Here is a 25021-nt window from a genome sequence, read left to right as displayed (position 1 = left end):
GGCGTGGGGGGCGCTCCGAGGCGGAGGCCTGAGGCCTGGCCGCGGCCCGGGGAGGAAGGCGGGCGGCGGGCGGCAGCCGTGGGGGGCGGGCATGTCGTGGCGGCGGGCTCCGGGGAAGGAGCGGCCCCGTGCTCGGAGGAGCTCCCTGGGAGTCCGGGGGCGGCAAGGACTTGGGGGGCCGCTGGAGGTTATAGGGTGCGCGGCGGCCCTGTAGGGGGCGGCAGGGATGTGCGGCGTCGGAGGGCTGGCCTCGGAAGGGGACCCGCTGCCGCTTGGTGGGAAGAAGGCCTCTAGGTCGGTACCGGGAGGCTGAGTACGGAGCCCCCGAGCCGCGGAGGGAAGGAGCGGCTGGCCGGCTTCAAGGGTTTCTCTTCGGGGCCTCGCGGGGGAATCCCTATTGTTTCCTGTCCGGGGAGTCGCTTCCTTGCTCTTGTGGCGCAGCTGCGATTTCAGGGCCCCAACCCTTTTGTGTTTGCGGTCACGGGGGGCTCACTCCAAGTGTTTGGGGGGGAGAGAGAAATCACTGCCCCGCCGTTGCGGGGCTCAGATCGTTGGCTGCTCTCCCTTATCGCTCACTCCCTTCTCCGGTTCTTCCCTCGGTCCCCCTTCTCCCTTCGGAATAAACAGTCCCCCCAACTTGCACACCCAGCCCGGTGAAACTGCGCTGCATTTGCAAACAAAAGCTCCTGTCGGAGGTGACGAGACTGTTTTGGGTGTGAAACTGTCAATTGCTAACTGCGATCTGGGAAGCGCTGTAATTAACTCGGCCGGGGGCTCCTCCCAACTCGTCTACGTTTCGTTCGTATTTTTGAAAATGCAGAATGTAACTTGCGAGGCTAAATTGGGAAGGGGTAGGAGGAATATTTCTTTCTCTGAGACAGAAAGCTGCAGTGCAGGTTTCGGTTCAAGTAAGAAGGGAGTACTAGTTAGATTTTGGATCTAGGGAGGTAGGAGGTCTTACCTGCTGGAGGGACCGCAATGGTACCTTTAATCTTTAGAGGCCGCCCTCTTCATCCGCTTTGCGAGCAAACAAGTCTTGTGTGAACTCCGTGATACTGTGGATCAGAATATAAACCTGTCAATACAGGAAACTGTTTATAAAGCCTTGAAATGAAATTTGGTGGCTGGTAACTACGGTCTGCATAAGGGGTCAGATTCTGAGCGACTTAGAAATATACAGCTTTGCGTATGTAATCCTCAGGATTTGCTTGTCAGCAATTTTGTTTACAGTTTTTTTTTTTAAAGACATAACTAGTCTTTTAGAAAAGTTTTATTGTTTTTGAATTCTTGGTGTTTGGCAAGAAAATCAACACTCTTTAGTAAGCTGGTGTCATTTTTGGTAAGAAATATGAAAGGATTTTTAAAAAGAACCCAACAGAGCAGTTCTTGATTTTTCTGGGCTTTGTAAATTGTTTTGTTTACTAAATTGTAAAATAAAAATTCGACTTGGGGAATAATTAAAAACGGCAGAGATTGGCCAGTTCTTTTTTAAAACAACTATTAATTAGTATTCTAGGTTTTTTGGGCAAGTTTGGTTAAAGTTACTAGTGTATTTTAGTCTTTACCAGATTTTTTTTTTAACATAGGCAGTTTCCTTTTTGTGTTTTTATAGATGGGTATATTTAATAACAAAGCTACTATTTCAAGTTAGGATATACTTTTTGAAAATTCTTACTGGAAATGTATGTGGCTAATAGTTTTTTAGTATTCAAATTTTATTAAGGTAGCTAAAGATTTTCTTGGCTGTTTCTCAAGCAAAAGATTGTGACGTGTAGACATGTCTGTATCTCTTGACTGCTTCAGTTGTTTCAGCCAGCAAACCTTAAGAGAGAAAAGAATTTATTTTTTTCATGAAGTTCAACTTCTGTGGTTGAAATTAATAAAAGCACAAATGTGTGGTTTTCTTCCTGAAAGCATAAAGCTAAGTCAGAAGCTCAATTTAAAGAATTCTCAGTTGCTGTCAGAAATAGAAAAAGAAATTATACATTGTCTTGCCTGGTTCCAAGATATGTATTGGAAATTTTACTAATTTTATAATTGGCAGTATTGTGTGATACTTCTTTGAGTTGTAATGCGGTTGAGTGTAACGAATCACTGACTTTTAGAGGTGTCCGGGACTTTTAAAGAACTCATGAGGGAGGAAACTGAAGGGAAGAATGACTGCTAATTTAATCATCATATCTTTCTACCTCATGTTCTTTGGGTTGCTTTGAACTGACAATGTAAAGTGTTTGAGATTGGTGTCATTTGGCTTGGTCTTTTGAGGCAGTTAATCTTTGTCTCTCCTGGCATAGCTAGTTTTGGTCTAAGTATATCTGTATTTTTTAAATTCTTTAATAGAGTGATTTCCTCTAAAGGGGTTGTTTAAAAGGGAAAGTTTTAACTTTCCTGTGTTTGCTAATTAAACTTTCTCTTTGTTTCAGACTGAAGTGAGTGAATTCAGATACATAACTCAACCTTGTTAGAGGGCTTTTTAAAAAATAAACAGTTGATTCGGTGCATGAGAGCAAGTTACTGCTGCTTACCGTTCAGAGACTCACAGGTGCTTGCCTGCGTTGCAATAAAGGACTCATCTATTGAGCAAGACTTCTATTTATCTCTTCGTTTTGGAGAGCCTAATAAACTGTTATTACAGTTTCTCTACTGACTTTCAAAAGTTTTGAAGTTTGAAAGAGACGTCTTTACAGTTAATACAGCATGAGCACGGCCAGAACAGAGAACCCTGTTATAATGGGTCTGTCCAGTCAAAATGGTCAGCTGAGGGGCCCCGTGAAGCCCAGTGGCGGCCCCGGAGGAGGGGGCCCGCAGACACAGCAACAGATGAACCAGCTGAAGAACGCCGGCACGATCAACAATGGCACTCAGCAGCAAGCACAGAGCATGACCGCCACTATCAAGTACGTGTTAGGGCAAACCAACAGGAGATTTATTTTTGTTACTTTGTTGTTGACTGCTTTATACCTTATTTAACCATTCTGATTGCAGATAGAGGACAGATGACTCTGTATTATGGCCAGTGAGTATTTGCAGTAGAAGAATGCATTTTGTCACAATACAACCTTGTTAAGTAACTAACATAGACACCTATATATTAATTTTGTGTATATTATCTTTTGAAACATTTCTGCCTTTCATAATTAGCTCAGATTCATTAGACTCACCCAGCCTTCCGAGTACATACATACTGAGAGGAAATTTATCCGTAACTTTTTTTTTAAGTTTATGTAACTTTATTTAAAAAAACTTTTTTTTAGGGTTATGTTACTTTTAGTTCAGTTTTGCATGATTTTAGATAAACTTTCTCCTCTTACACATACATGACGTCAAAAGCAGTTCTGTGTCCTAGGGAACACAAAGTTCTGAACTCTCAGAAATGTGGATCTCTGAGTAGTCCCGAGTCCTTTTGTGGGCTCTAAAAACTTAAGAGCCTCATCTTACTACAAATTTTTTTGTCTTTTATATCTGCTATTTGTCATGTAAGTGTACACTTTAAATTTTTTGAATAACTATCATTCTAGAGATTTAGTTAATATTAAACATTAATTTGACTCTTGATCCCATTTCATGTTTGGCTGGATTAAGCATCTAATCATAGATATTGATTGGCTCTTGAAATCTTCGTATGATGTGAAACTGCTTCACTGGACTAAAGTGTATATGTTATTACAACCTACATCTTCTCCATGCCTAAGAAGCACTTTCTAAAGAAAAGTAGCCTTTGGAATATTATATAGAAGGTTACTGGTATGTGATTTGCTAGTAACCTGTAAGAATTAACTTCCAGTGGAATTGATTTGGCCATTGAGAGAGTTGACATCAGTGCATACTCTGGTTTTGGGTTTTGGGGGGTGTGGGTTTTTTTGCACATTTTATTATTTTTAAGGTGAATGCTTTAATTAGTTTAGAAATCAAAAATATTTTCTCAGTTGTAGTTTGTCTTGACAGAATATGAATAGGCTAGCAAAATTTAGTCTACTTTTAAACATAAAGATGTGTTATTTAATTATTTTCTACTTAAATTCTGATTTGAGACAATAGTAGATTTTGCTTTCTCTTTTTTGCTTATCCTGGGATTAATGGTTTCTCATTAATTCTGGGTTCTATTTTTTTAATGTTTATTTAAAAAGGTTTTTTTTATGTTTCCTTTTTTCCCCATGTTTATTTTTGAGAGACAGAGTGCAGGCAGGGGAGGGGCAGAGAGAGAGGGAGACACCGGATCCAAGGCAGGTTTCGGGCTCTGAGCTGTCAGCACACAGCCCAACACAGGACTTGAACTCACGAACCATGAGATTATGACCTGAGCCGGAGTCAGACACTTAGCTGACTGAGCCACCCAGGCGCCCCTAGTGTTTACTTTTAAGAGAGACAGACAGAGACAGAGTGCGAGCCTGGGGAGGGGCAGAGGGAGAGGGAGAGGGAGACACCGACTCAAGCAGACTCCGGGATCCGAGCTGGCAGCACAGAGCCTGAGGAGGGAGCTAGAACTCGAGAACCATGAGTTCATGACCTGAGCTGAAGTTGGACACTTCCTGGCTGAGGCCCCCAGGCACCCCTCATGTTTGTTTATTTTTGAGGGAGAGCGGGTGGGGGCGGAGCCGAGAGGAAGGGGACCCAGGCTCTGAAGGAGGCCCCCCTGCTGGCAGGAGAGCCCGATTCGGGGCTCAGACTCGAGAACTGTGAGGCCGTGACCTGAACCAGAACTGGATGCTTAACTGACTGAGCACCTAGGCGCCCCTAGTTCTGTGGGTTCCTCAAATCTGCTTGTCCTCTCTTATAGGAAGGTACTAGATCCCATCACGGTCTTCAGAAGCCTTCTAGTACTTCTCTCTATCACTTATTTTCTCATTTTAAATCGTTTGGGTTTTTTATCTCCTAAGATTATAAGTTCCTTGTGGTAAGATTTTCCATTCTCTTTCTGCATTTTTATTCACTTTATATTGAATCTGACAGTGGCAAGTTGGCCTACTAGGATGTATAACTGAAATTTTTGTTCCGAAACCTTGGCGTGTTCTGTAAGCAGAGGTGAAGGGCTTCATGCCCTTGGAACCGGCAGCGAGTAGCTACTGGGGTCACAGCGTCTGAGCCCTGTGGGACCCAGCTTTGAGTGAAATGGCCCATCTCTAAGTCAAGACTCTTGAGGGGTTTGGGGGGCTCTGGTTGTTTAAGAATTGTTATAATGAAATCAGTGAAAACTTTCACTTATTGTAAAGATGACACACTTAGAAACATTGTCTGCTTTATTGATAATTTTATTTTCTTGTTAGATGCTTTTGAGTGTAATTTGAGGTTTTTACCTGACCGAAAAGGGAAATTTATTTTACGTGTTTCTCTTGTGATTTCAAGCATTCTCAGTAAAAAAAGATTGGGAGATGTTCTCTAACAGCTAATGCTGAGTTCTTATTTTCCAGGCACTAGCAAATGCTGAGTGCTTTATGTAAACTATTTGCTATAATTTTTTTAATGGTTATTTATTTTGAGAGCGCATGCAGGAGTGGGAAAGGGCAGTGAGAGAGGGAGAGAGAATCCCAAGCAGGCTCTGCACTGTCAGCGCAAGCTGGACACAGGGCTTAATCTGAGGGACCGTGACATCGTGAGCTGAGATCAAGAGTCTGACCCTTAACTGACTGAGCCACCCAGGCACCCCCTATTTGATACAGTTCTTAACCCACGTTATATAGGAGAGAATTAGAGGCTTAGAAAAGTAACTGCTGCAGAGTCACAGAAATAATAAATAGTAGAGTCAGGGCTTGACCTGGATTGAAACTCAAGTTTTGACACTTTAGAGCCTTTGGCTTTAACTAGTCACCAGAAGTTAGAAGCTCCGTGCTTCCCGGAGACTGTGCCAGGTGAGAGGTGCTAACGCGGTCTAACTGAGGGAGTCGCTGCTTGATTTAAACTCCGGTCAGTAAGCTCTTTCAGACTGGTGACCTGCAGACGTGTGGAACTAGTGTCACTAAAGTTTTCAGTTTTTCCTAGAAAAGCCAGAATGTGAACTTTTATATGAAATCTTCTAATATTTAAATGTTGGCAACTAATTTAAATTAAAACACTCTACATGTATCAGAAGATATAGGTTGCACTAGATACTACAGCGCCGCTCTTAAGAAGAGGGACGCCCAGGGCGCCTGGGTGGCTCCGTACATTAAGCTTCTGACTCTTGATTTCAGCTCAGGTCATGATTCTGGAATCAAGGAGTTGGAGTTGGGCCCTGTGTTGGAGTGGAGCCTGCTCAGGATTGTCTCCCCTCTTCCGCCCCCACCCCTACCCACCCCCTCCTGCCTCCCTCTGCCCCTCTCCCTGGCTCCTGTGTTCTCTTTTCAGAAAAAAGTGGGGGGGGGGGAACAAGTGCCTTGTTCCTGTTTCTCTTTTTTAGGTTTTATTCATCTAAGTAATCTCTGCACCCAACTTGGGGCTCAAGAGTCACATGCTCTTCCAACTGAGCCACCCACGATGCTGCTGCCTCATTCCTCCTATTTTTGATTTTTTTAATCCTCTCTAGATTGTTCTTTTGTAAGAAGAGCAGTTTTTCTAAAACTGTTTATTTCTGTTAAGAATATTCTGAAGTAAATGGCAATATATTAAACTTTCTGTGTTAATTATAATTGCGATGAGTCATCGTATTGCTAGAAGAGTGACGCTGTGCATTCTCATGCTTCCATTTTACTGTATTCTCTGTAGACCTGGTGATGACTGGAAAAAGACTTTAAAACTCCCTCCAAAGGATCTAAGAATCAAAACTTCGGTAAGTGGGTTGTAAAATTCAAGTGGGAAAATGATGTGGAAGCTCTAAACGTGAGGTAGTTCCTTGACAACGGGCGGTGTGTGTTTACTCTGAACTAGGTTGAATTGGTTGAAATTCTATAGATTCTATATGATTTGCCAAAATGTTCCCGTTTGGAGGAATTTTTATTAATACAGTCTATATGTTAAGTACTATGTTTACACATAGGTATTTTATCTGACTTACGTAGTGCTTTCATGATTTGCAAGGCATTTTCTCAAAATACCCTTTTGCTCCCACCAACATAGTAAGATTCAGGGGAGGTGTTAACCCTGTTTTGCGGATGAGAATACGGAAGGTTGGAAGGTTCTCTGAGCGCAGCGCCCCGGCCAGGGCTGATTTTTGTCTCTAAAGGGTCGTTTAGCAGTAGTTAGAGACATTTTTGGGTAACTCAGCTGGGGCGGTGCTCTAGGACATCCCCTTACAGCAGTGGGTTTTCTGGCCCAAATGTCAATAGTGTTAAGTGACGGAAACTTTTATTTAGGACACAATGTTTATAGGGGGAACTAGGGTTTGACCTCCCCGCTTGTGATTTGTAACTCATAGCACGACACTTACGTAGAAATAACAGTATTCTGCTAGTTCTCAGCACAGGGTGGCCTTTCCCCAAAAACAATTTATTTCTTAAATGTTTGTTTATTTTGAGAGAGCGAGAGACTCTCAACCTGGCCCCGAGCTATCAACGCAGAGCCCTACATGGGGCCAGAACTTGCAGACTGTAAGGTCATGACCTGAGCTGAAATCAAGAGTCAGCTGCTTACCCCACTGAGCCACCCAGACACCGCTCCCCTAAACAATTTTTACTTTATTTTTAAAAATTTTTAATGTTTATTCTTCAGAGAGAGAGAGCATGAGCAGGGGAGGTGCAGAGAGAAAGGGAGACAGTCTGAAGCAGGCTCCAGGCTGTCTACACAGAGCCTGACCTAGGGCTCAAGGAACTGCGAGATCATGACCTGAGCCGGAGTCACCAACTGAGCCACCAGGGCGCCCCGCCCCCCCTCCGTCCCCCACCAAACAATTTTTAACTGGCTTGTGTGTGTTAGAGTTGTTATTCTTTAGGAATACTTGAAATATAGATCAAGGCAACTAATTTGCAATATTTAAATTTTAAATTGGGTAGGTAAAAAATAAGTCTCTGAAACAAACTTTCTTAAGCATACTAACTGCCAGAGGAACACAGTTGTACTATCTTATTTTGTCTTAATTTGTTTTGTCTGTTTGAGTAGGATGTGACCTCCACAAAAGGAAATGAGTTTGAAGATTACTGTTTGAAACGGGAGTTACTAATGGGAATTTTTGAAATGGGCTGGGAAAAGCCATCTCCTATTCAGGTATGTTTCCCCTTTTTATCCATATATGATGTTATGATTTGAGTAGTCCGTACTTTGTGATCCGTGTGGATGATACACAATTAACCAGCACTTTCTGTTTGTGTACACCTGCACGTACGTACTGTCTCTGAACCTTTTAAAGGTAAGTCACAAAGTCATGGCCCGTTGCCTCTAAATATTTCAGTGTGTGTTTCCTGAGAATAGGACTTTTTTTTTTTTTTTTTTTAAGTAAGCTCTGTGCCCAATGTGGGGCTTGAACTCAAGCCTGAGATGAAGAGTAACCTGCCAACTGTGCCAGCCAGGTGCCCCTAGGTGCCTGTGGGTTGGTCCATTTAATACAATATATGTTTCTCATCTATCATTTGTATATTGATTTTTAATTGACTCTGAAATATCCTTTGTAGGATATGTTTTCTGTACAGGATGCATTCTAGGATCAGGTATATTATATTACAAAACTATATTACATAGTTGTATTTCTTTAACGTTTTTTAGTTGTGAGCATTGCCCTAGTCTTTTTTATTTTTATTTTTTGGTGTTTTATGAAATGGACATTTAAAATACAGCCCTCTTCTATTTTTTAATACAATATTCCTCATTTTTGGTTTGTCTCTGTCTCTCCATGTGATGAGACTCCCGCTGTGCCTTAGCCAGGACACTGGAGAAGTCCTGTTCCCGCCTTCCCGCGTTCCGCATTGGGAGGTATACACAGTGTCCATCCATTTCTCAGTGGTTAATTTAATTTTGATTACCCTCTCAAGGTGGTGCCTGAATTTTTTAAAGTTTTTATTTATTTTGAGAAGAGAGTGTGTGTGCACATGCGTGAGCAGGGAAGGGGCAGAATGAGGAGAGAGAGAATCCCAAGCAGGCTCCATGCTGTCAGTGTGGAGCCCAGTGCAGGGCTCAATCTCACCGTGAGATCATGACCTGAGCCAAGATAAAGTTGGACGCTGAACTGAGCCGTCCGGGTGCCCCTGTGTAACTGCTTTCCCCCCTCCCCTTTCCTTAAGACCAGTAAGCAGTCTACAGGGGCACTTCAAGACCATGCAGGCATCTTATTCTTCCGTCAGTTTCTGCCTAGTCTTGGTGTCCTTTCCTGATCTTTTCATGTAGCTGTAGATTATCGGTGTGGACGCATGAGTTTTTTTTCCCCTGGTGGTATTTTTGTGGTCAAAGTGTCCACTTTTTGGCTATGGTGAGCTCCTTCAAGCTGGTTTCTGTGTTTTTGTAATCCCCCCCCCCCCCACCGGCTTTTTTCTGATAGGCTATCTTTTGGTGCAATTTTACGTTCACAGCAGTTGAGCAGAAAGTAGAGATTTCCCACAAACCCCAGGCCCTGCTCATGCATAGCCTCCTTCATTATCAACATCCCTCACGTGAATGTTACCTTTCTTTATAACTAAGGAACTTCTGGTAACCTCACCCGAAGTTTGTAGTGTTTATAGTATGCGTTAGTGTTCACTCTTGGCGCTGTGCCTCTTGTAGGTTTGAACAAATGTATGCTGGCATGGACCCATCATTATAGTGTCCTGCCCAGTAGTTTTACTGCCCTAAAAATCCTCTGTGCTCTGCCTTTTCACTCCTCACTTGCCCCTCTTTTTCCTTAAGTGCTTCCTTTTTGGTATATCATGATGTCAAAGCTTCTCTGCACCTCTCTTGTCCCAGCCTTGGCATCGGCCATTTCTCCAGGGGGCCCTGATTGCCAGTGGGACGGTCATATTAGAGGCTTCCATCTGAGTACTAAGTGCACTCCTTTCTCCTTGGCTTTTTCGGTGGAAATGTGTGTGTGCACGCACATATGTGTAGACCTAAACAAGCATGTTAATTGAAACTGTTGGATCCAGGCTGTAGTAAGGACAAACCCTGGGACCGTGAGCACCATGTATATATGCAGCCATTAAAGGAAGATGGAATAACCTGGAAGAAGTGATCCATATTCCAAGCGAGAACACTGGGATAGCAATGGCCTACGGGTTCTTATCTTTGTGGACAAACTAAAGAGGTTTCTATGGCTGGAGGAAGTGTCAGGGTTATATATCATCAGACAGACCGTTTGAGTCCATACATTAAAAATACTTTGGGATTTACTTTTACATATTGTAGTTCATGTTAATCCATTTTATGTACAGGGATCAAAGTTTTATGAGAGTCTTTTGTTGTAGGGACCATATCCCTCAACTCTGTATCTCCAGTACTCAGAAAAGGTGCATGGCAGGGGATGCCTCGGATACTCAGTAGTGTTTGTTTATTTTTTTTTTTGTTTATTTATTTATTTATTTATTTTACTCAGTAGTGTTTAGAATGCTTTAGTGAAATTGTGGTTGACATGTCCACATGTCACGTGGCCTGTAGAACTAGTGAGGAGCCTAGCTTTGCAGTCAGACTGCCCAGATTGAATTCCCAGCTCCCCTCCTAAGTTGATTATTTGAGGTATGTCTCTCATCATCAGTTTCCTGGCCTATGAAGTTGATATGATAGTTTGTATCACAGAGTTGTGATGATTGAGGTAGTTCATGTTCGTATGTGTGGTGTAGCGCCCAGTCGGTGATGAGTGTCTGTACTGGCTATGGGTTACTGTTCCATATACTTGTTTTATGAAAAAAAGGAAATGGCAGGAGGCAGGAATAAAATGCCCCTGCCTTCCTCAAAAAAAAAAAAAAAAAAAAAAAAAAAGAGCGAGAGCGAACGAGATTCGTTCATGTAGGAGACTGTTTCTTAATGGATCTGTGTTCGCCCTGTTCCCCACCTTTGTATTATCTTTTAAAATTGACTTTGTATTTTTTTTTATCTTGGGCTGGGGAGAAAGAGGGGGAAAGAATCCCAAGCAGGTTCTGCGCTGTTAGTGTAGAGCCTGACGCAGGGCTCAGTCTCACAAACCATGAGATCATAACCTGAGCCGAAATCAAGACTTTGGATACTTAACAGACTGAGCCACTGAGGCACGCCTAAAATTGACTTTGTTGTTTGCATCTGAGTATTAATATAACATACAGGCAGTAATCTTTCTAGCCACATGATCAGGTTCATATCTAACTTTTTCTGTAAAGTAAAAATAATCTTCCTCACAGGGTGTTTGTGAGAATCAAATGCAATTTGTAAACAAAATATTTTGACATAGCATTCAGTGTACAGATACAGAGTATTATTTTAGATACTTGGGACCACCATTCACATTTCCTTTTTCTTCACTGTTGTTTTGCCTGAGAATCTGTGGGAAATACAACATAATCCTTAGAATTATTCAATTTAACAAACCATAAATATGTTAGGATTTTGAAACAAAGAAATTTAGAAACCCTCTAGTAAAATCTAGCCTCGTGACTGTCTGCCTTCTCTTCATTTTGTTCTCACCGCCTTTTCTCTCCTCGTTTTCCAGGTGTTTTTCAGGTATTCTATAGTACTCGGTTTTACAGTGCTGTCCAGACATTATTTCCCCAGATACAAAAGCCTTTTTGATCAGATGGGTGTCATCTGCACTTGAAAATTTTTTTAAGAGACGGTGAAGTTTTGTTGGCTATAAGATTATTGGCTATAATCTTAAAAAAGACTGCGCCCTGCCAGGCGGGAACCCCGTATACTCCCGCTTCCAGGCGGCTTCCTCCGGGGCGGCCGTGTGGCCTCCGGGGCTGGCAGCGTGGTGGCGTTCTGATCTGACGCGCAGACTCGGCAGAGCCGGAGCGTCTCCCGCTCGGGCTGCTCACGTCGTGAGGCCTCGTGCAGCCCGCTCCGGTACACACGGGTTTTGTTCAGTGCTGTGAATGTATTTTTCTTAGGAATTTCTTAATCTTTTTCTCTAGCTTTATTGTTACTTACATATACAAAATGTGTTAATTTCCCTTACCAGTAAGGTTTTCAGTCCGCAGTAGGCTATTGATTAGTAACTGCAGACGAGTCAAAAGACGGCCATGATGCGGCGCTGCGGGGGCCCGTGCCCGTCATTCTGTCGCTCAAGGGCCAGCTCTTGCCTGGAGCTGAGTGTGACCGCTCCCGCTGCTCCGGCCGCGCAGCCTCTGCGCCGGAGAGACGGCCCGCGGTCCGTTGTTGAGGGAAACGTGGAAGCCCCTCCGGTTGCCAACAACATTTCTCGGCTATTTTGAGAAATTCTTTTGTCGGCCAGGTCCAATAAGAATAGTTTATTGTCGATAGGAATTACAGCATTCTCAATCCTTTGCAAATCATTCCTCTTGCTAACGTGGATTTCTTACGACTCTAGGAATTGTTTTCCTGAATTTGTAGAAAAGTCTTGAAAAACAGTCTCTCATTGGTTACTATGGTAAAATTGGGGGTGTGTTCCTTAAGTTAGAGGTATTTTTTAAATTATTTCCTTCCACCCCCTCTTTTTCTGGGTCACAGTGGACACCTCTGACATCCATTGCCGTCCGCTCCACCATAGTCCTACTGTCTTTTTCCCCTGAAATTAATATTCTTAAGGTCCTCTGGCACTAGGAGGTAAAAAGAATCAGCTACTCCAAAAGCAGCTAATTGGGCAGTTTTCAGCTCTTTTAGGTCAGACACTTTGGTCAGATGCCTCTCAGTACTAGGAAATGGGGAAGGATACTGTGCTTTGTTTGTAGGCAACAGAAACCAACGTGGGCTAACGTAAGCAAAGGGCAGTTTATTGAAAGAATATCCGAGGAGTTCACGAGAGTGAAGAAAGTCTGAAGGAACACACTTGGAATAGACCAAGAACTGAGGCAGCTGTGAAGTACTTGGAACGTTACAGATTGTTATAGGATGTCCTTTAACAATTTAAATTCTTAGACGGGAGCCTGGAGCTGACCGTGCTTCATTTGAGGTCTCCTGTTTGGCTGAGAAGGTTGGCTAGACTATCCAGCGGCGATGGGGGAGACCTAATTCCTCAGATGGAAGTTAGAGTGCTTGCTCCTGGGGAAGGGAAATGGATCCTGGAGTCACCAAACCCAACCAGTACTTAGTGGGTCAGTCCCTGGACCTTACGGTAGAGCATGGACTCTGGAACTTGGTAACTTGATTAAGACACAAATCCCATATCACACAGTCCACACATTTAAAGCCTACAACTCCGTGGTTTTTAGTGTATTCACAGTTGTACACCTGTTACTACAGTCAGTTGTAGGAAATTTTCATCACCTCAAAAAGAAACCTTTATCGGTCTCCGTTTTCCCCCAGCCGTAACCAACCACTAACCTACTTTCTGTCTCTATGGATTTGCCTCTTCTGGACGTTTCATCTAAACGGAATCCTATCATATGTGTTTTCTTGCAAGTGGCTCCTTTGACTTAGAATTTTTTAGGGTTCATCCATGTTGTAGCCAGTATTAGTCCTTGCCTTTGTATGGCCAGACAGTACTTCTGTTGCGAGGCTGCGCTACATTTGGCTCATCAGTTGATCGGGTTTTCCCCCACTGGTGGCTGTTTTGAATAATGCTGCTGTGAACATTCATGTACAGGTTTTGTGTGGAGACGTTTTCATTATAAAACAAAAGGTACCTAACTTGAAAGCATATAAATAACAAAGTATCTGAGTGCCCAGCGCACAGTCAGGTTTTAAAATTTTTAGCTTTGTTCCTTCTTTCTTTTCTCCCTGGTAGCTCCCATGATTTCCTCTTGGGTTTCAAAGCTGTCTGAGCCTGACTTAAATTCTCACTTCATATTACCTAAGCTTCGTAGGAAACAGTGGTGAGAGATGGTGTGGATATGCTGAATTCCCTGCCTGCTAGTCATACTGGTCACCATATAGGGCAAATATATGTGTATCTTGAAGACTAGCCTCCTTTGTTTCAGAAACAAAGATACTGTAAGCAGTTTCTGTAGAGCATAAACCCTTATCAAGAGTGCAGGGAACAGAAGTCAGCGGCTTTAATCCAAGTTCAAAGATGAACCCAAAATGGGAATTCAGATACTCCTAAACTAATTCTAACCTGCCTCATTTTATTTGAAAGTTTTATTCTTCTAACGAACTTAACTCCAGGGGCACTGAGGGTGGCTCTGTCAGTTAAGTGTCCAACTCTTGGTCACTCCTGTCTTGATCAGGGATGTGAGTTCAAGCCCTGTGTTGGGCTCAGTGCTGGGTGTGAAGCCTACTTAAACAAAACAATAAAGTAAAGAACCTGACTCAGGAAGTCATTGGGACACCACCTAACCTTTTATTCTGCTCTAGAACTCAGCAGTGTGCAAGTAGCCTATTTAAAAACCATAGAAGATGGAGCACACACACACCCCTGCCCCCCACTGGCTCAGTTGGTGAAGCGTGCGTTTCTTGATTTCGGGGTTGTGAGTTCGAGCCCCACATTGGAGGTAGAGATTACTTAAATAAATAAACAGGTAGAAGAAAATGAAACCGTGGGGGTAATAGGCCTCCAGAGCAACTGAAGTTTAACAGAGTTGACTCAAAGTAAGAGGAGATTAAGACCAAAGGATCGAAGCCAAGGACTTGTTCTTTGAGCTGCTTTACTGTAGTAAGCAGACTGCTTACTGCTGGTGACAGGAAGAGTGGGTGACAGTATTGTCATTGGACCATGTTTACAGTTATTTTGGCAGCGGCTGTGTTTTCTTTTTCTGATCATATGGAACCCATCTGACCTCTGTGATGGGTTCTAGGTAGAATGAGTATCATGGTGGAAAGTGCAAGTCATGATGTTTGTATAATCACTTTACAGTGCTACAGAGATTTCTTTTGGTCGTTAGCTCAGGCATAGAACTGATTATGAATCTCTTTCCTAATGTTGTATTTTCCCAATTTTTTGGTTTTGGAAATGAAAATTTTTAGTTTTAGAAATGGAAGTGTTCTGCTTCCTCCCTCTTTATTACCTATTCTCCTTTTTAAATTTCTCTCCATATATGTATATTTAATTTTCAATAATTTGGGGGAAGCCTTTGCTATTTAGGTAATTTGTCTTACTTGGAAATGTTACCTACAAAATACACTTGACGAAAGTAGGCTAAATGTGAAAATGAAAAGTCAGTCTCTGATGTGACCATGGATGGAGATTACCGGGATGGAATTGGGTCTCCAGTTGAGCACGTTTCAGGACAGAGAAGTTGCATGTGATACATTGACATTGTGAGCTTACGTAATAAAATCAATTAGGACCTAAAGTTAAACTTTTCCAGCTGAATCCTATTTTTTGCAAGGATAGGCTATCCAAGCCACAATTTTTTGTTGTGGTTAAATTTAAATCAGCTTCTTAGTCTCAAAACGTAGTTTTACCTTTGTCATTGTACTACTTCCTCTCGAGTTTTTAATTGTGAAATGTCCTGTGCTTTGTTTATTCAGGTCATATTGGTGTGTCAGCCAGGGTCCTCCTCCTTTTTATTGGTTGTTTTGTTTAGATCCCAGCTTCCATAGGCACACACATTCTTGCACATACAGACTCACACCTACAGTTTTTATTACATTGGGGTACAGTTTAATTTACTATAAGCAGTTTTGGTAAATATTTGTTGATAAAATTGGTGACGTTGGCTGATAATTTACCTCTGCCTATTCTTGTAATATGTAAATGTGGGATACTTTAAAGCTGTTTCAAAGAAGTAAACCTTCAGTGCATTTTAGAGAATAATTTCCTTATGTATTATTTTTATTCATGAGTAATTTGCATTTTCTTGTCTCTTAGGAGGAGAGCATCCCCATTGCGTTATCTGGGAGGGATATCTTAGCGAGAGCAAAAAACGGAACCGGCAAGAGCGGTGCCTACCTCATTCCCTTACTTGAACGGCTAGACCTGAAGAAGGACAATATACAAGGTTTGTGGTTGGGTTGTTGTTTTTTTTTTTTAAGATTATTTATTTATTTTGAGAGAGAGCACAAGCTGGGAAGGAACAGAAAAAGCCAGTCCCAAGCAGGCTCTGCACTGCCTGCACCCAGCCCGGTGAGGGGCTCGAAATTCATGAAGTGTGAGATCATGACCTGAACAGAAATCAAGAACCGGTGGCTCAGTCGGCTAAGTGTCCGACTTCGGCTCAGGTCAGATCTCACAGTTCGTGGGTTCGAGCCCTGCATGGGGCTCTGTGCTGACAGCTGGCTCAGAGCCTGGAGCCTGCTTCAGATTCTGTGTCTCCCTCTCTCCCTCTCTCCCTCTCTCTCTGACCCTCCCCTGCTCGTGCTGTCTCTCTGTCTCTCAAAAATAAATAAAAAACAGGGGAAAAAAATTGCAGTTGGCATCATGGAGCTATATGAAAGATATTACCATCTTTTTTAAATCAGAATTTATATAATCTAGAGTTAGTATATACTTCTCTTTTTGCAGCTTGGGGCCCACTTGTCCTATAAAATATCCACTTTTTGAAAACATTTCTAGTATTAAGAGAAATTTACATATTACATATATTTTATAGCATTTGGGTGAAATAGGCAAAATAGGTATTATTGCCTCATAGATAGGAAAGCTGGGATCCTGAGAAGTTACTTGACATTGCTGCTGAGAAACTGTGGGACGGAGTGGTTTCCTGCGGCACCTTTGTGTCTCCAAGAGCCAGTGAGCTTTTTCTTCTATAAAGCCTTGTGGCTTTGGGATTTTAAGAGCTTAGGAAGTAGAGAAGAAACAAGTGTCCATAGTTGGATGCAGACTAAGCTAATAGAGTTAAATTGTTTTTCTTTAAGTTTATTTTTAAGAGAGACCAAGTGCAAGTGGGGAATGGGCAGGGGGAGGGGGAAACACAGACTCTGAAGCAGGCTCCAGGCTCTGAGCTGTCAGGACAGAGCCCGACGCTGGGCTCGAACTCATGGGTCCGTGAGATCATGACCTGAGCCGAAGTCAGATACTTCACTGACTGAGCCACCTAGGCACCTTAGTCTAAAGATTTTCTTAAATTTTCATAAATTGATCTTGATCTATAATGATCATATCTCCCATCTTCACATTACCTACTTTCATATTATTTAAGTAGAACCTGGGCGGCACGAGTTCTCTGTTCAGGTGTTTAGATTAAGTGAACCTTTTGCTGAAAAATTAATAAACTTTGAGTTAATGGTTGCCAGCTCAATCCCTTAACAGTTTGTAACTAAGGAGTACCAGGTGTATATAGCAGTGTCGCTGAGGAGAAGTCTAGATCTGGACTAGTCTAATAGGTTCTTTTTTTTGTAAAGGAGATTTACTTATCTGACTTTCCAGAATCAGGCCTATTACGATTCAACTTTCTAAAACGTCCTCAGTATCTAGATTGCAAGGGGCAATGTTTTTGTAGCTTATTAAACTCTTAAAATACGTTTCTTTTTGGGGCACCTGGGGGGCTCAGTTGGTTAAACGTCCAACTTCGCCTCAGGTCATGGTCTCCCTGCTCGTGGGTTCGAGCCCCACATCGGGCTCTGTGCTGACGGCTCAGAGCCTGGAGCCTGTCTTCCGGTTCTGTGTCTTTGTCTCTCTCTGCCCCTCCCCCACCTGTGCATGTGCTCTCGCTCGCTCTCTCTTTCTCTAAAATGAATAAATGTTTTTAAAAAATTATTTTTAATGTTTCTTTTTTCCTGTTTTCCAGCAATGGTGATTGTTCCCACTAGAGAACTTGCTCTACAGGTCAGTCAGATTTGCATCCAGGTCAGCAAACACATGGGAGGGGCCAAAGTGATGGCCACCACAGGAGGAACCAACTTACGGGATGACATCATGAGGCTTGACGACACAGGTAGGGAATGAAGGGTGCAAGGTGGCCTGGCGCTCTGAGTGTAGTTACGGACCGGTGTTTCCTTTCAAATTATTAAAAATTACTTTTGAGAATTAAAGACCAGAGACATTGCAGTAGAAAAATGAGTAAAAGAAATGACCATTTCATTCAAAAAAAAAGATGGACTAATAGTAATTGAAAGGATATTCAGCCTTCCTGGTAGTTTTTTTAATGTAAATAAAAACAGCACATTGATACCGTGCCTATCCTATTGGCAAGACTAAGAAATAGTAATAATAATAAAAGTTGGAGAGGAAACAGTTTGTCTTGTAGTGTGGGGGTATACATTGATAGGCTTTATAGTGAGCAATTTGTCATTGTGTTTTGAAATTACAAATGTATATATTCAGGAATCTTTCCTGAAGAAATAGGCAATGCAGGGTTAGGTTAGTACAGTAGGGTTTGTAGTACTAACAAATTGGAATATCCTACACGTTAGAGATTGGCTAAATACATTGGGGGATAGTCTGAATGGAATTCCGCAAAGCTATTAAAAAACGAAGCTGAACTGTATTCATTTTCATTGAGTTCTTCATGATACGTTGAGTGAAGAAAGGTAACAAGACGTCAAGTATGAGATCACCTTATATAAAGTTTGAGTCAGAATTTTGTGTGTGGTTGTCATCTGGTAAATTACCGCGTGCTTCATGCGGCACGGCTGTTTAGAATGGTCGTCTCCTTTCGTCCTTGTAACAGTCTCCCGAAGGCTACTGCGCTGGTTTACAGGAAAGCACCTGCATCAAAAGCCTGGTAGCCTTTGTTACTCTTTGTGGATTGTATTTGGGGACGAGTGTGCCCCTTATTTGGAGCAGGTGATTTGGGAATCTGTTCGCTCACCCCAGTAGAAGTGAAACAAGTATTCTCTGGCCAACCTAAGATGAAATGAAAATCCATATCCTAAAACACATCTTTGCCTGTTTGTATTATTCCTACGTTTACAACGTTTCTGATAAAATGTATATTATAAACCTTTGTTGTATCCTGTTTGCCCAAGCTAAAATTAATGAGAGTTCGTATTTTCTAATCTTGTGTAGTGCACGTGGTGATAGCTACTCCTGGAAGAATCCTGGATCTTATTAAGAAAGGAGTAGCAAAAGTTGATCATGTCCAGATGATAGTATTGGATGAGGTAATGTTTCTTCATTTGGAAAATACTATTCTGTGCTTTATTTATAACTCCAGTGAATGAAGCAAAAGCTCTTTGTGTTTGTGAACCTTTAATAAATGCATGACTCTAGTCAATTCAAACTTATTTACTTATAAAACATGCTTAGCCTTTTAAAGAGAGTAGATGATAGGAATTTACAGGAATAGTTCAGCCTTGTGTCTTTTTTTTCCTTAGGGATGCCAGATAGTTTGTGAGTTTTGTTTTTATCTTTTAAGAAAAGGAATTGTTGAATACCTCAAAGCCAAGTTTATGCTCTGTCCAATCAGTAATATGTCTTAAAAAAGAATATAATGTCTCTAGTCATTTAATGTCTTTTTTTTTTTTTTAAGTTACTAATTTTGAGAAAGAGCGAGCTAGAATCCCAAGCAGCCTCCGTACAGGGTGCAGTTTCACAAACTTGTGAGATCAAGAGTCAAAACACTTACTTGACTGAGCTACCCAGGCGCCCCTCCTAGGTTCTACTTTGTACTGTTTGGTTTTTCATCCCTGGTGTGTGTGTCACCTCGCCAGGTTTTAAGTGCCTTCTGAGAACTCTCTCAGCTCTGCAGTTTTGGGGTCTGGCGGCGCTTTTGTACGTAAAGTGTGTCCGTGTTGTTTTTGAAATACAGTTGCTTTCCTATTTGGTGTCTGTTTTAGACAACTAGATCAGGTTATTGTAGTCTAATTCAGACAGGATTTTTATAAATCTTTGAGTGATGAGCAAGAATGGTTATTAGTGACCGTTAGCAATAAGTGCTGACGACATTTTTTCATTTACTTTTTACACAAGCCCTATAAGGTAGGTATCCTGTAAAGCAGTTAACAGTAAGTGAAATTCCTAGTTTTAAAGTTGTGGAAACTGAAATATTTAGTGTAAACAACCTGCCAAATAGCTAAAAAGTGAAAGAGACTGGATTTCAACCCAGGTAGAGTGAGTCCGCAGACTGCTCTCAGCCGCGCACGGTCTCAGGAGATCCCACTGAGACTGTTAGGAGGGGTGCGTAGGCGGCTCAGCAGCGACTCTCGGTTTCAGCTCAGGTCAGAGCCTCCCAGGGAGGCGGCGCCCGCGGGACCCCCTCTGCCCCTGCCACACGTGCACGTTCTTTTCTCTCTCGCTCCCTCCGAATTAAATTAAAATTCTGTTAGAGGAACAAGGATTGTGTCTGTCCGAGATTTTTTTCTGCCTGTCTAGAATATGGTACTCTCGATGATCCCCCTTCTGACCCCTGGGCGTGTGTCTCGGTGCCATTGGGCTGGACGGTGTCGTTAGCAGACTTACTGTTTGTAACCAGAATGTTACATGAACGCTCTCGGGTGACCTTACTGACCAAAGACCTTAAACACTGATTGTTTTTGAAACTGTCTTTTCTTTGTTCTGCAGGCAGATAAGTTGCTGTCACAGGATTTTGTGCAGATAATGGAGGATATTATTCTCACGCTACCTAAAAACAGACAGATTTTATTATATTCTGCTACTTTCCCTCTTAGTGTACAGAAGTTCATGGTGAGTGTGAATCTGTTCAGGGAAGCAGTGCCGTTCTGTTGCCCATAAGTGTATGTTTATTCATAATTACATTGTACAGTCCGCCTCTGCGCAGTGCTGATTGTTTCGGGTTTTTAGCTTTTTCATCAGCTGATCTGTTAGGGTTTGTTTTGCTTTAATAAATTAACTGATTTTTTTCTTTAAACCGTAATAGTAATTTGATTAAATTCTTTATTCACTTAGCTTTGCTGTCAGGATGACATATAATCATTGATAACTGGATAAATTGATCATAGTGTAATCCTATATACAAAGCACAGAATAGGAATTTAGCTACATACCTGAATGGTAGACCTTCCATCGTAGACTATGTATACTTTGAAGAGATCTGCATCTGTTTTAAGCAATAGTTTATCAGAAAACTATAGGATATCTTTTGAGTTCCAGAGATACACTCTACTTTCATTGAATTATATGACTCTTCTTTTTTTCAGAATTCCCATTTGCAGAAACCCTATGAGATTAACCTGATGGAGGAGCTCACTTTGAAGGGAGTAACCCAGTACTACGCCTATGTGACCGAGCGCCAAAAAGTGCACTGCCTCAACACGCTTTTCTCCAGGGTAAGTAGTGGGCCCCAGCTACTGGGCTTTACCTGTTGTGTAAGCCCAGTTAAGTAACTGTGTCTTCTCCCACCAGTCCACAGCTTTTTCTTAAAAGGTAGTTTTGGTCGTTCGGAAGGTGATAGAGTATGACGTCAAGGGCACTTTTAATTAAATTCTAAAATAATTTGACCTTAATTATAGTTGCTCGTTATTTGCATATTTTGTTTTTGCAAATTTGGCTACTCACCACGATTTATTTGTGACGCCCGCCCCCCCCGCCACGATCAGTCCTCGTGTGCTTTTGAAGTCATTTGTGGACACTCCTAGGACGATGGAAAACAACAGCCGCTGTGCATAATCCCCCTGAGATCGGACAGGGTGACACACGGCCTTCTTCCCTCGGCTCTCACCAACGTCTTCCTCGTCGTCTGTGCCACATCAATGCCACATTTTTTGCATTTTAATGCTTTCGTTTTGTTTTGTGTGTTTATTTCGCGGTTTTAAATGGCCCCTAAGCTTAGTGCTGTCCGTTGCTCCTGAGCACAAGAAGACTGAGGTGCCTACAGAGGAAATGTGTGTGGGGTCCACCTGGTCCAGGAAGACACGGGCTCCTGTTGGCCAGGAGTAAATACGGGGTCTTGGCACAAGAACGCACATAAAACAAGATTATCTGTTGATGGATTGATGAGAAAGTTGTGACTAGAGGCTCACTGGAGCCTAATCCTGTCTCCTAGGAGCAGAAGTTCTGTATTTGTGTGTTCAGTATTTTTTGGTTTTTTCCCACATACTCAGTGTTTGTGGCAACTTTGTAGAACATGAGTACTGCAAGTAATGAGAATTGAATGCTGGCATTTATGTGGCTCTTACTAAGCATACTATTCAACAGAATTTATAAATTATGCGCAGTTATTAAGTAAGTGACTAATAGTACATACAGTCTCTACAATTTTGCCTCTCTGTTGTGTCCTGCGATTCTGAGACTCAGACCATGTTTGGAACGTGCGTCGGTCACTGTGTTCAGGATTTGGTAGAATGAGCTGCAGGCGTGTGCTGCTCCTCCTCACGCTGTGTCTCTCCCTTGTGCGCAGCTTCAGATCAACCAGTCCATCATTTTCTGCAACTCCTCCCAGCGCGTCGAATTGCTGGCCAAGAAGATTTCCCAGCTGGGCTATTCTTGCTTCTATATCCACGCTAAAATGAGGCAGGTGAGTGTGAAACTGGAACGTGTGTGCGGATCTTTAAAATCTTTTCTAAGTATTTCTTGGATTCTGTTTTTTGTTTTAATGCTCCTCCATATGCCCTAAACCTAAGAGTAAAGTATTCCGTAGTCGGCAAGGGGCCTGTCGCTGTGACCGCCATGGTTCAGTTTTCTGACTGTAAAACAGGAGTGTGCACGCTCTTACCTCACCAGGTTGTTAGGAAGGTGGAGATAGTTTATAAATGAGTACACTGTTGGGCAAGGTACAAATATGAGATCTTGCTCCCTTCTCCAGGTCATGCAGATTTGCACTGTTTAATACAGTAACCACTAGTCACATGTGGCAATTTAAGGGCATTAATGTTTAAAGTTTAGTTCCCCTGTCACACTGACCACATTTTAAGTGCCGTGTTCCATGTGACCAGCAGCCACAGTTTTAGGACGTGCCGATGTGGAACACTGCCATGTCACAGAGGGTTCTGCTGGAGAAGCCTGCTCTAGGTTTTTAATTTAATTTATGTACCTCAGCCCATATGATTTTTCTTCACTGTTTGCCTTAAGGATACAATCTCTAGATTTCAGAACTTGTTTTAACAGTTTAAAGAAATTCAGAATTATAAAAATAAGGTTTTTGTATGTGTGCTAAGTACACATTGTGAAATTTTATAAAAAGGAAGTTTCCGTAGACTGACAGATTAAGAGCGTAAGCTAACTGGCTCCCACGATTTTCAGAGAAGCCTGACAGCGGGTCAGACCTCATCACATAGACCCGGCCGTTAGAGCTGGTCACGGGAAAGGGGCGTGCGAAGGTGTGGGGACCGTTTCCGGCTGGGAGGAGAGGGAAGGCCCGCTTGACCGACGCTGGGTTTATCACTTGTCGGAGTCCTTGCGCGCGTGTGTGCATTTTTATATTCTCAGTGAAAAGGAAATCTTTGGTTTTGCATACAGATAACTAAAAAGACAAATAGTAGATGTTTAGATCAAGCTAAACTTTTCTCATCCTCTGTTTGAAACATTTAAAAAATAGTTACACAAAAAATTGGTGGAAATTGTTGCTTAAAATCCAGCAAAAAAGATGAAGGTACCCTTAAGAGCCAAGATAAATGCTACATGATGAGATGCGTAAATATGTTTTACTTGCTTATTAATTCCTGTGGGAAACTAATTTATGGTCACTTTATCCTTTGTTTTTAACTTGGGAGTTTTGAATTGGCTCCTCTCTCATTTGTGTGAATTTGGGGCACGCTGCACTGCTTGGATGGGAGAAATCCCTGATGGGAGACGTAGGGGTGTGTGTATGAGATTTAAACAAACTGAGTGCAGCTGCTTTGTCCCTAGGAACATCGAAATCGTGTATTTCATGATTTCCGAAATGGCTTATGCCGCAATCTTGTTTGCACTGGTAAGTATTTCTTTTACCTGTTATTTTTCTCCCTCGTTCTGCTCTGCTTTCTCTATCCGTATTTCCCAACAGAGTCTGTGACAGAGTTCAGCTCACCCCAGTACCATTCCTGGAATTTCTGAGGTTGAAGTGAGCCTGATTCCTGAAATTAGTTTTCATATCTGAAACTGCAGAACACCTGTTGGTACTCAAACCACATCTTTGCCTTTTAAACAGTTTTGGAATGTGTTTTCTGAATAAGTTTAGCATACAGGAATGAGATATGTAGTACATGCAAAATAAATTAAGAAACTATGTTTTAGAAATTATCTACTGTGGTCTTTTAATTTTTTCGCCAGAAACAGACTAGTCTATATTTTGGTGTATATTTGGTTTACTGAACGTAAGAAAAACGAAGTTGGGGGGCAGGTGGACAGTTCAGATCAGACGAGGCAAATAGCTGGAGCACCCTCCCATCCCTACACTGGAAATAGAGTCCTGGTCTGAGGTTAATCCTCTAAACTAGGCTTCGAGGTTAAAAAAATTTTTTTAAGGTTTTATTTATTTTTGAGAGAGAGAGTGTGAGCAGGGGAGGGGCAGACAGAGAGGGAGACACAGAATCTGGAGCAGGCTCCAGGCTCCGAGCTGTCAGCACAGAGCCGGATGCGGGGCCTGAACCCACGAACCGTGAGATCGTGACCGGAGCCTTCACGTAACTGACGGAGCCACCCAGGTGCCGCAGGGTTTGTTTTAATTGAGGGTTTCACCCAGAAACGCGGTGACCGTCAAGGGCGTCTTTCGGTGAGTTTCTGCGTATGTGCCCGCCCATATAACTACCGCCCATATCAAAATGTCGGGTGGTTCACAGTTTGGGGGGGTTTTAATGCTGCTGTAGAAATAAACTCCAAATTTTTACTAGCAGAATATTGAATTTGCTAATTTACAAAACGCAAAAAAAGGCATCTCCGGTATCCTGGGTGCTTCCAGTTTATCTTTTTCTCTGTCTCGTGTCTGAAAGGATCGTTAATAGAGCCGTGAATCAATTCATGTCTGTTCACTTTATCAGCAGTTCTAACCTTTATATTGGAGTATTCAAATATAAGATATCTGATTTAATGGAAAGACATTAGACTTCTAGAATTTTTTTATTTAATTTTTTTTATGTTTATTTTTGAGAGAGAGAGGGAGAGAGGGAGACACAGAATCCAAAGCATAGACGTTTAGAATTTTAGGATAAGAGTTCAAGTCCTACCCTTTTTAACCTGTAATCATACGACCTTGGACAAGTTATACTTTTATGCCTTTTTTTTAAGCTGTAAAATGAATGCCTTAAACCAAATTCTGAGTGAATACGTTTTATTTGTTAATTCAAAAACAGTTCTTGATATTCAGCCAGTATTCTGCCAGGTATTTAGTTGGTGCTGAACAAAAATATTACTCCTCAGTTTTATGTATAT

General features: G+C 42.1%; 1 protein-coding gene and 1 long non-coding RNA gene across 4 annotated transcripts in view; one reads left to right on the top strand and one right to left on the bottom strand.

Annotated features, from left to right (window-relative positions):
* Window positions 1-1139, bottom strand: part of LOC115305912 — a 1840-nt gene extending 701 nt beyond the window's left edge. The window contains exon 1 of the long non-coding RNA XR_003915083.1: window positions 962-1139. This is a non-coding gene — a long non-coding RNA (uncharacterized LOC115305912). The remainder of the gene's footprint in view (window positions 1-961) is intronic.
* Window positions 1140-2423: 1284 nt separating this feature from the next.
* DDX6 (DEAD-box helicase 6) overlaps window positions 2424-25021 on the top strand; it is a 30542-nt gene continuing 7944 nt past the window's right edge. For all 3 annotated transcript variants that reach the window (XM_029955999.1, XM_029955998.1, XM_029955997.1), the window contains exons 1-10: window positions 2424-2897; window positions 6679-6742; window positions 8008-8112; window positions 15707-15836; window positions 17565-17711; window positions 18785-18879; window positions 20279-20401; window positions 20875-21003; window positions 22074-22190; window positions 23522-23585. In XM_029955999.1, coding sequence (XP_029811859.1) covers window positions 2698-2897; window positions 6679-6742; window positions 8008-8112; window positions 15707-15836; window positions 17565-17711; window positions 18785-18879; window positions 20279-20401; window positions 20875-21003; window positions 22074-22190; window positions 23522-23585 — 1174 coding nt within the window. In that variant the 5' untranslated portion in view covers window positions 2424-2697. The remainder of the gene's footprint in view (window positions 2898-6678; window positions 6743-8007; window positions 8113-15706; window positions 15837-17564; window positions 17712-18784; window positions 18880-20278; window positions 20402-20874; window positions 21004-22073; window positions 22191-23521; window positions 23586-25021) is intronic.

The sequence above is a fragment of the Suricata suricatta genome, chromosome 11 (genome assembly GCF_006229205.1).
Source record: "Suricata suricatta isolate VVHF042 chromosome 11, meerkat_22Aug2017_6uvM2_HiC, whole genome shotgun sequence".
Lineage (NCBI taxonomy): Eukaryota > Metazoa > Chordata > Mammalia > Carnivora > Herpestidae > Suricata > Suricata suricatta.
This window is presented reverse-complemented; position numbering and strand designations above follow the sequence as displayed.